Raw genomic sequence first — 12,006 nt, forward strand, 5'->3', positions numbered from 1 at the left:
CTGGAAACCCAGCGATAATCTCATGTTAGCTAGTTGATAGGGACTCACAAACTTAGCCATGATATCCACCTTCAATAGGATATCATGGCTAAGTCAGTCCTGAAGCAGGCGTAAGGAAAGTAGCGATAACAGGGGTTATTGCTACTTTTCCTGACGCTATGCTTCATAGCGTTAGGCTTGCTGATAGGAGAAATGTCGCTTAGCGACATTTCTCCTGTCATGCCAGGTCAGGAACGCCCACTTTGCATCTCATTAGAGATGCAAAGCTGGGCGTTACGAATCCTGACGCTAAAGCAAGGTTTCACGCGTTAGCGTGACCTTGCTAATTAGGCGATAAAATTATCGCCGCTATTCGGCCGAAAACGGACGCAAAAGCGGCGATAATTTTTTATCGCCTGCTTGTTGATATGCCCCTCAGTAACCTCTTATGGGAGATTTTAATTTTAATTTAGAAGATTTACATAATAAAGACTCCAAGGAACTCATTGATATTATTTGTGGCTTAAACCTGAAACAACTAGTTAATACTGCAACTCACTTAGCGGGACATACCTTGGATGGCATTTTTTCAAATCACACAGATTTACAACTGGAGGACATCTTTCCTGTCACTTGGTCAGGCCACATGGCAGTGGGCTTCTGTATTAAATTATCTTCCAACAAACCCCCAGCTAATATCAAAGGCAGTTGAAGTCAACGCAGGCTTGGAATAAAATCAAGAGGGGGGAGTTAATTGCTAGTGGAGATAGGTCTAGGTGTGTCAGCATCTGAGTTACTTTGCTCTTTCCTTCCTGGAAGAGAGCAATGAGTCTTGTTTGAGGATTTTATTTCCAACCGTTTCTTTTTGTCTTGTGGTATCTCGCAAGCATTATCACTCAGCCCCAAGTTATTCAATATATACGTGGCTCCCCTCATAAGATTTTTTGACTTCTCCACCATCTCCTATGCTGATGATACTCAAGTTGTAGAATCCATTACAAACAGCATTGAGGCGGTGGCTCAACAGTTCAGAGACTGTATGCGAGCAGTGGACAGCTGGATGAGCAGTCATGGCCTCAAATTAAATTGTCATCTTTGGTAGAGACACCTCTTTTTGGAATGACACATGGTGGCCCCGTATTATTGGCACCCTTCCCATTCCGGCATCTAAGGTGAGAAATTCAGGGGTAATCTTTGATGCCAAACTTTTCTTAGTGGAACAGAATAACAAGCTTGTTTCTTTCAACTAAAAACAGTAAGGAAAATTCTCCCCTTTACTCCACCAGAGCTTCAGAAGTCGTTCATCATTTTCCTGGTCCTGTCAAAATTGGAGTACTGCAATTTATTATGCCCTTTATTATTTTGGCATGTAGCAAGGCTCCTCAAAAAACTGTAGAGTATGCTGCTGCACGTCTCCTCAAAAACATCAATAAGTTTGAACCTATATCCAATGTGTTGGAAGAGCTGCACTGGCTCTCAATAAAAAAGAGAGCGGCCTTCAAAGCTCTGTACATAGCGCACAAAGCACACCATCGCATGGGACCTGCATTCCTGAAGATTACATTTTCTTGGTACTCACCCAGGAGACATCTCCGTTTGACCAACTCAAAAACAGTGAGTGTTCCCAGAATTCACAATGCTTCATGGGGGGAGGGGTTTAGAAGTTTTGTCTGCCCCACCTGCCAGCTGTGCAATCAGCCACCCTTGTATCTTAGAGGCCAGTCAAACTTAATGACCATCAGAAAACATCTAAAAACGTAGCTTTTTTCGTCCTAGATTTAGATCACTTTCACTTGCAGTACTTTTCTCTCTTAGTAGATGCCAGTGCCAAGAAGCCTTCAGGAATTTGCCGCTCTTTATAAATTTAGCTATCAAATATTATAGAATTAAATATCAAACATATTAGCCACTGATCTGGAAAGTGTCACTTCCCGAGTAAAGTGCAATGGTACAGTAAAATCAGTGGCATTCTATAACACCTAAAAATGTTTTAAATATTTTTTAATCTCAGGAGCAGTCTTATGTAAAGATTCCATATTATCTTGAGTGATTCGCCCAAAGCCTATACCATTCCCATAGCCTCGTCCGGACTTCCACAGAGGCCTGAGAGGTACCTTTGTCCATTCTGCTTTTGTAAATAGACTGCCTTACACCCACATTCAGGCTACATTGGTAAAACGAGAGCCAGGTAATTCATCTTTTAATGGTTACCGGGGCCAGGGCAGGCCACATCATGAAATACATTGTGTTTGTGCAATTTTTATAAAATCTACTCCACCACTGAAGGTTTCAGACCCAACCAACCTTCACTTTGGTGCCCATCGCATCTGTGTTGTTCAAGGGCAGAGCCAGTAGTCTGTTACTCATTTTTGCCCGTGAAGGTTTGCTCACCACCTCATTTAGGCCTGGTGGTAGATTAAAATGAATTGCTCATGGTGACATCATTTCCCTTGAGACAAAGGTTTGGTAATTCATTCCAGAATTTCTCTGACTAGCAAATGAAAATTAAAGTATTTTCTTTTAAAACATCGAAAAAAAGAGAATGAAGAATTGGTCTGATGTAACCAGCTGCTTGCCATAAAAGAAAAAATATACACCTGTTTAAATAGTTTGAATCTGCAAAATGGATTTTGTTTGACGTGCAGAAGTAGGCATTTCTTGTTTCTCTGGGGGAAGATGTGCTCTAGTGATTCGGTTGTTGGCAGTGGAGCCTGGAGACCTGGGTCCTGCGCCCCAGCAAACAGTGAACTCTTGTTTCCCTAAGTCTCATTTCCCCTACCTGCAAAGATGAATAGTGTTTAGAAAGAGCTGTCAACAGCGATAAGAGCTATATTAAAAACATATGCATTTAATACATCCTTGGTCATTAAATAATGAGAATGGAACATTATATAAGCTGCTTCCTACATAGCTATGCCTCTGCATAATTTTCGTTTACCATATTGCCATGTGCTACTCCATAGGGTACCCGCTTGTGAGCAAGAACATGCCATTGGTCGCAGGCAGCCTCAGCTGGGCGCAAGAACTGAGATATCGCATTCAGATTCCGTTCAGTAATTTCCGACACATATCACATCCGTAAGTATTGTTGGAAAAATCGGGCAAAATAAAGGTTAATAATAATATATGTTTTATTGCTAATACCTTTGTAAAAAAATACGAAATTATTGCTTCTGCCTGTAAAGGATGGATGGTCATACTATATGTGGTAAGCCTAAGGTCCTAAATTAACATTTTATTGGGCATTTTATTTTTCAGATGAGGATAACGAAAGTTAATTCAATTGTTCAAAAGGGGTTCAGTGCACAATCAAGGTTCAACATGTATTTATTTGCATTTTATTATTAAACTCACATTTCTTTTTAGTGTACCTTTTTAGCTGAGCACTTTGGGCTGACGTACAAAGCCATTTAGCATTTCCTAATGCGCCGAATCGCTATTTTGACCCGCTAAGTAATGCTTAAAGGCCTTTTCAGAATACAAAGAGCCATTTGCAGTCACAATTTGGGATTTCTACCCGATATAAATCGCAGATTGCGAATGCGATTTGGGATTTCCTATTTGCAATTCCTAAAGCACATCTACATAGCATTTCCTAAATGCGAATTGGGCATTTAGAAAATGCTATTACCATCATCTTAAAGTCCATGGTAACCATGTGCAAAATTAAAAAAGCATTTAAAAATGCATATTTTAATTTGACATGAATCACACATATGCCCTTGGGGCATATGTGCCCTTACATGTGCGTGACATATTTCTGGTTGCCTTCAGAAGGGCCTTAAGGCCAGAGGCACTCATGGGTTTGGATTTCTTAAATTGCGATTTCCTATTAGGAAATTACAATTTAAGAAATGCAAACCATTTCCTGTTTTATCCATAGGTGAGAATGCAATGGCATTTCCTATTTACGATTACATAATAGGGATTCCTACTCTTTAGGAATCGCTATTAGGAAATTGCAAAATTAGTACATATCATTTTGCATTTTGGAATCGCTATTTAGAAAATGCAAAATACCATCTTTGTGCAGCTGGCCCAATTTGTGGAGAATAGCTGGGACAAATGGGACAAATCGGACTATTTTAGGTTTTATTGTTGTATTGTTTTTGGGCACCAGTTTGGGGTTAAAAGATTGGCCTTTCTGAAAGCTTGTGTTTGCCTCTTATGAGGCCATTAACAGGCAATTATAACTGCAAATAAGGAACATTTATATTACATTAAGAACATGGATTTGCCAAAAAGTTTTATTTACTGGACATAAATAATGCCACAGACACAACTCAAAAATTTGAGTCATTTACCAAAGAATGTCATATATTAAATAAGAACACATAAACATTTGCGGCCTGATTCTGATGCGGTTAGGAAGGCCTCCTAACAGCATTTGCTCAGTCCAAATCGGATCGGAAATGTGTCTTTCCAAATCGTGCCGTCCAACTCAAATCAGCAGTCGGAATCAGACTTTGGGGGCCAGTAGTGGACCTTCCTGCACTTGCATCCTTCCCAATCGGACTCGTGGGGGAACCAATGGGTCTTCCCTTACCAGCCATGCACAGTGTGGCAGGCACCGGGGATGCCCACCACAGGGTACCCGATTTCCCCCTGCCACCCCTTTCTCCAACGGGAGCTTATGCATTCGGTCGGAACAAAGGCTCCCATTGAAGTCAATGGGAGTCCAAACAAATCGTATTTGGAAGCTTCCGGATGCATTGTACTCGGTCGGATGGACTCTCCCGAACCAATTAGGTTGGAAACCATTTCCAAACCCATTCGGTCAGGAAGCTTTCCAAACCGCATCAGAATCGGGCTCTAAGTCTTAAAATTAGAAACAGATGTGCAAATGTATCCAAATTCTAAAATTACAGGTAAACAAGTGACAAATGTATTGTTATTATTTGGCACACTGTACAATTGCACAATCTGCCATTAGCATGACATCACAGCACATTTCCAAGGCCCAGGGAAAAACTTTCTCCAAACTCTTGAGGGGTTTCCATCACAGACCAGAGTCTGATTTGGTTTGTGGAGATATGTGGCAAGAGATATGACATTTTGGCTTTGTTTAGTGACTGTGCCAGAGTTTACATATTATGAAAAGCTATAGACAATGCATACATTATTCACTGAGTGGGTGGCACCAAAGGTTTGTTTATACTGGAACCTCCTAGGTAAGTTTTAACTGCCTGGTCATATTGTTTCAGGACGAGTAGCTTTGTAGGCCAGCCTAGATTATTAGAAGGCCATAGTACTTTTTATGATCTAATAAGTGCATGCTTTTAAACCAGAAAAGAGATATTTGAAAAATGGTTAGAATAAACCTTTTGCCTTAAAAATCACCCAGCTCAAGCTTCTTGGCCATTTTGTCTCGCGCCGCGTGTTCTTGGAAAATTCCTTTTTAATACCTACTAGTGTTCGGCGATAGTATATCCGCATGTGTTGTTTGTGTAGCACAGACCTAGCCAAAAGATAGAAGAGCATTGTACAGGGTCAAAGGCATAGATACTGTCACCGAGTGAAAAGAAAGATAACTGGTTTCCAAGAGCAGAAGTGGACTGTTACTGCTTCATGATGTAATGTTCTTTCAAGAGGGGGAGACTTAAGCTCTTTCTTAAAGAGGAGACAGACGACAAGGAGGGAACATTATTAACTTATTTAATTTTCCTTCGTCATCCTCCGTCGAAATCCCACCCCCCATCCGGCCCCACTGTTCTTACCTGCACGGGCCACAGCTGCTTGCAACTTGTTTCTACCACCACCTGATTTCTGTATGCTCTTTTTACAATAATAGATCCACAGCCTTGTTTACAAATAAACACACTACTTCAATTGTCATGGTTCATGGGTGTTATTGGCATATTATACTATAGCCTTATAGCCCGCCTTAGCGGGCTATACCGGCTATTAAAGGCCCGCTGCAGCGTTAAAGGCCCCAGCCGAATGCGAGGGACTTTAACAAGGCAGCAGGACTTTAATAGCCGATATAGCCCTGCTATGAAGGGCTTTAAGGCTATTAGAACATTCTGCCACTAGAGGGCAGAATGTTCTAACAAATTAAACAAATGCTTCAGGGAGCGCGAGGGGATTTAAATCTCCCCAGGCTCCCTGAAGCCTTTGTTCACAAAGAAGCATTGGAATGTTGGAGCTACGGGCTTATACCAGCCATTATGAGCCCGGAGCACTCCATTGTTTTCAATGGAGCTTCCAACATTCCAATGTTCTAATATAGTCTTATAGTCCGCCGTAGCGGGCTATACCGGCTATTAAAGGCCTGCTGCATCATTAAAGGCCCGAGCCGAAGGCGAGGGACTTTAACAAGGCAGCAGGACTTTAATATAGCCTTATAGCCCGCCATAGCGGGCTATACCGGCTATTAAAGGCCCGCTGCATCGTTAGAGGCACGAGCCGAAGGCGAGGGACTTTAACAAAGCAGCTGCACTTTAATAACCGGTATAGCCCTGCTACGAAGGGCTATAAGGTTATTAGAACATTCTGCCACTAGAGGGCAGAATGTTCTAACAAATATAACAAAGCCTTCAGGGAGCGCGAGGGGATTCAAATCCCCTCAGGCTCCCTGAAGCCTTTGTTCACAGCCAGAGCTGTGAACAAAGAAACATTGGAATGTTGGAGCTCCGGGCATATACCAGCCATTATAAGCCCGAAGCACTCCATTGTTTTCAATGGAGCTTCCAACATTCCAATGTTCTAATAGACATTATGTGATGCAGGTGTAGGATGCATTGCAGGCACGGGCCTGTTTTGTCGGTCGACAACCTTCGTGGGACAGCCATGGCTTTATGTTTAACTTTGAGCTGAATTGTAGGTTTGGTTTAGCCTGCTAAAAAGAGATTTTTAAAAATTGTCTGAGAGAGACCTTGTGAACTAATTGAGTTCATAGTTTGCAAAATATCCTAATGTAGTAGCCCTTTAGAGCGCAAAAAGCATATATCTGTCCTTCACCTACATGCTGTGCCCAGGTAGAATCATGGATGCACTACAGACATATATTTGGTTAACAGCTATACTTGTTCAGCCTCAAACAATGAGTCACAGCTCACTGTATTTGTCATCGGCAAGGCCAGCCTGCTGGCACAACAGGTTAGGTCCTTTAGATACAGTTCTGTAATGTACGAGGATGATATTTAAGAATAATCTCAGGCTGAATTGGGGACAAGAAGCTAAAAAGCTTAAAATGTATGAATTGGCTTGCCACTACTACATCCGAGGGGGTGCATTACGATGCTTTAAAGCGTCACTCAGACAAGGCCGAGGTCCCAGCTTTGGTCAGAATAAGGCGATCCGGTCAGAATATTGGCGACCCAGGGAGCTAGGAGTCCCTCATATGCCGCAATTAGTGGTAGCAGATCTGGGGGTTTATTTAGGTATGGCATTAGCTTTTGATTCTCAGGTAAATAAAATTATGTCAGGAGGCGTCTTCCTTCTTAAGCTCAATTTTTAGAGAGTTGGAAATTCGTTAAGTAACAGTATGAGCTTCATAACGTAGTATAACAGCTTGAGAAATGATTATCACAAATGGACTGACAAGTTACATAATGCCCATCAAAATACTGGGCTGTGGTTAAAACACCATAGGGTATATGCTGTCACAATTGAAAATACCACAAAGCATATACTATGCTGAGGAAAGAAAAACCCATTGGCTATTAATATCTTTTTTTAATTTAAACTTATTATTTCTATTTGATATTTATGTATTTAATATTCATTTTTATTTGAACATTATATTGCACAGCAAATACGCCATAAAGGGAATAGAATGGTAAAATGTATTATGCACTAGTTAACTCCAACAACGTATAGCACAAAGTATAGTCTGGAAGGTCAGGCGGGAGATACCTACACATGTTCACTGGTGTTTATTTGGTCAACTTTGTAACAAAATCCTCAATAATGGAACAGTGCCCCTCACTGTATTGGTCCTACAGAATATTGTATTGTAAAAGTGCATTGTTTTTGTAACTAACCAATGAAATGTATAAAATATTTTTATGTTTCGCAACATGAATATCAACAGACCGTCTTTGTTAACACGTATGGTATTGAAATATGACCTGCATATTTTTTCAAATGATTTAATAAAGGTTTTTTTAGATGCTTGTTTTTTTTTGCATAAGCTTAGATACTATTGACATTTTCTACAGGTACTATGTACTATTGTTCTTTTCAGTAAAATAATAGAAATACTACAGCTTTAGGCTTACTAATACCCAGATTCACTAACAGTTCTGGTCTTGGGAATACCAGGACTCGCTGAAAAATCCCATGCCTCTCAGAGCTGTTGCATGTATTTTCTAGAGTCACAAAGACTTCTCTTTTAGATAATACCTAAAGTAATTACTTGACAACAGATAAACCGGGTCACAGCTCCTTATCAGTAGCAGATACATTTTTGGTATTGTATGGTATACAAATGTAGTTAGTGAATCAGAAGCTGATTTTTATTAAAGGTGTAGAAGCTTACTAGATTCACCGGTTCATGCTGCTGTCCTAAAGGGCCAAACTGCCTTAAAGCAAACATGAGTAACACACATGCATCTCTGGTAGCATAGTATAAAATACCACCAGCCCTACCAATTGTATAATAAAATAGGCACTGTTTTTGTGTCAACTAAAAAAGGAGCTATTAAAAAACCAACAGCATCGTGGAGAGGTCTCGGTCTTGTTCTCATCTGAAGAAATAAAACTAATTTCTCATGTTTGCTGTTTCACTCAACCCAAAATATGTGTTCCTGTCATATTCCAGTATCAAGGAGCAGGTGCCTCATTTGTACTTCAAGTGTTGGTTATATGGTTAAAACATTACCATTTTAGAAAGGATGCTACTATCAAACGCTTTGTGCAACTGTGAAGTTTAAATGTTTAAAATACATTTGTAATAATAATTTTCCCTTCAGCATCTCCCGAAATCCAGCGAGCAGCACCGGAATCCAAATTGAAAAATGCCCACACGTTTTAACTGAACACAATTAAAGAGCGTACGCTTTATAGAAGCAGTCACAATTTCTCTGTGATTGTCTCAAACGTGAATCTTTGACCAAATCTGCGCATACAAGTCTACATTAGAAGATAATGCAAAGAGACTCATTATAACCCAATCCCTTGCTGAAATCTCCTAAAGTTTTCTGGGGGTGCTGCAGGATTCTTTTCTACCTTTTATTAGACAATATTACTCCTTTGTCCGTTTTATATGCTCTTGTGGTATTTTTCTCCAATTCCAAGATGTATAATCTCATGTAGCCCCGTTCCTAAATTCCAACCATACATTTGTCTCATTTGAAATTCTGACATTATTTATTTTACTCTTCTGTCCAAGGTGCATGTCATCAGCTGAAGGGAAGCGTATGGTGCAAAAGTATGAGGAAATGATCGAACTTCTGGAAAGGTGAGCTTGGTATTGTAGCTGGCTGTAAAAAGTGTTGCCTTTTTTAGGTCTGGCTTAGGTACAGCTTTTGTTGTATTGCCAGACTCCTATTTTCCAAACAATTCATAATAAAATACATCAAGTATTCAGGCTTTCATGGGATGTTGGCCAGCCCTCTTCATCCATTAGTGTCTTAACATGTTAGTCTTTTATTCATGCTTTTGAAACCACCCACCTCAGCATATAGCGTGGGGAGGAATATGTGATGCTACAACGCGATCAAAATGATTGCGGTATGTAAGATCACAGATTTTACAACGCAAGTCGTTACAACGACTTGCGCTGGAGGGCGCTGGACTTAGGAGTAGTAAGATTTACTATTCCAACACCAGTCTACGTACAGTAGAGAAGGTGTTGGAATAGTAAATCTTACTATTCCTTAGGTTATAGCGCCCTCCAGTGCAAGTCGATGTAACGCTTGCGTTGTAATGGCAGCGTTCTAAATGCATTGCGGTGTAATCACCGCGATGTAAAAAGGATGTTTCCCATGGGGAGATGAGGCAGCCCACTTCATCCATTGGCCCCTCGTACTGTGAGTGTTAGCATTTGTCTGATCACTTATGCATAGCTTACGGAAAAGGGGTACACTTCACTGCTAGGGATGATATCCAAGGGCTCCTGGGCCACTCCTTTATTTTAGTTTTTTAGATTTTTGCAATTTTTTGCATATTATATATGTATGCAAAATAATAAAAACATTGGTCTCTTGCCAAGAGCAGGACTTTTTGCTTTCCAAATGCTTCTTTAAAACAGTGTTGGATATATTCTCAAATTACTTGTGCAAGTGGAAATGCTCAAATAGCTTCTATGATTGAGTTTTGCAGTGGTTCGAAAACTGCACACACTTATGAAGCAGTTTGCATGGTGCATGCACAGGAGTAGCGTAAAACTGCATTTTCCCCATCTGCCATTATAATTGTTTATTGATGCCTGGATACGGAATTGGCCATCTGGAATACTTTTTTTGAGGAAATGTGTTTGCGTCTGTGTCAATTTTCATAACTTTGAAAATACTCCATTTTAAAACCTATCAGGTCTTGGCTAGTAGCGTATAACCTGTAGGGTGGCAAGTAAGTGTAGTGGATAACCATAACAGAGCAGAAGTGCCGGGCATTGATATTTCTGATGTAAGATGCAATTCTATAATTGGAGTGACCTCATGAATGCTTCGAGACCAAGGCACAGTACTTCAGTTGTCTCATGGTCATTTCATACCAAGTCAATTTTTAGGCATCCATCCTCGAAGATCGATTGGGCTGTTGGCCAAGAAGTGCCTGTTTGCATCTCCCAGACCGCATGCAGAACTACACGTGACTGTATTTTGGAATTGTCCGGGTCACATGCTTTTACCATGCTTGTTTAGCTGCGAGACATAAAAACTTAATGCTAGCAGAGAAAACCCACAACATTGGCGTATACTCCACAGGTACATGTGCGCTCTTTGGAGTAGTACTGGTCCTTGGCTCCTTTATAAGTTTGCCCTCTGCAGACAGAAACAACTCAGTCCAGCTCCCATTTCCTCAGCCAATTGTCTCATGCAGAAGTCCCATCGATGTGAGACGATCAATGGATTGAAAGAGGTCCAATACGGTTTACCCTGTTATTACAAGGGTAAGCAATATTTTCATTATGCTTGCAGTGAAGTACATTTAGGGAACTTTACACATCACACAGAAGTACGAATTTGCCTAAGTCTGGCATAGATTTACTTCGCTCACCATGACATTCTTTGCAACCATATGTTCCATATAGCGTGCACAGGCCAGTAAGATGCAGTGAATTGTGTCTCCTCTGCTGAATAGCTGAGGGGAACATAATATCTGCTGCTTGGTCACACCTTCTCCTTTCCCTGCTGCTGTAAGTGCCACTCCCGGACTGATGGTAGAAGAGAATTTCAGAAACAAATGTAAGCACCCGATGAGCAGTGTGGGATTGGCCTGTCCTGTAACAGGAGAGTTCCTACTGTAGCTTTGCAGTGTCTCTAGAGAACAGTTATTCATCATGGACATCTTATGATGGATTAGCAATGTTATTGAGGGGTCTGAAAAGTGCTTGGAAAATGTCTAGGAGTTATTTGTAGAAACCATTATTATAGTTAAAGTTAATACTTTTCTCTTGTTTTGGAAAAATAAGGATACTTTCTAATATGGGCGGGTGTTATATGCATTCAAATGTTGCTGAGTGAAAATATTTATATACTTTTCAAATGGCTTGCTTTAGAAATGTGAGAATTGTATATTGTATTATCATCCTCTTTCTGACAGAAAATGTGTTACATACATTATGTTGTGCCTTTTGAATGTATTGTTCAAATTTGTGTTTTTTTAAATGTATGAAACAATGGACATTGGTGGCTCATGGCAGCTAAATAGCTGTTTACCATTTGTCTAAAATGTGGTTATTTATCTGGGAAAGGGGAAGTCTTGAAAACTTAATAATGACAATCGGATTAGGCCAAAGCACAGTTTTTAGCAACTCTGTGCTCTATCTGTGGTAGCTGTGGCACAGTCAGCAGGCACACCCCAGAGAAATGTGTGTTAAATTGAAGAAGTATCAGCAAATTTAAAGTCAAGAAAACAACTCAA

At 40.4% G+C, this 12,006-nt stretch overlaps 1 protein-coding gene across 1 annotated transcript in view; it reads left to right on the top strand.

The window, feature by feature from the left end:
- Positions 1-12,006, top strand: part of DNAH9 (dynein axonemal heavy chain 9) — a 1,479,259-nt gene that overhangs the window by 243,768 nt on the left and 1,223,485 nt on the right. Inside the window, exons 10-11 of the mRNA XM_085616775.1 lie at positions 2,943-3,057; positions 9,314-9,382. Coding sequence (XP_085472901.1) covers positions 2,943-3,057; positions 9,314-9,382 — 184 coding nt within the window. The remainder of the gene's footprint in view (positions 1-2,942; positions 3,058-9,313; positions 9,383-12,006) is intronic.

This window comes from Triturus cristatus, chromosome 7 (genome assembly GCF_964204655.1).
Source record: "Triturus cristatus chromosome 7, aTriCri1.1, whole genome shotgun sequence".
Classification (NCBI taxonomy): domain Eukaryota; kingdom Metazoa; phylum Chordata; class Amphibia; order Caudata; family Salamandridae; genus Triturus; species Triturus cristatus.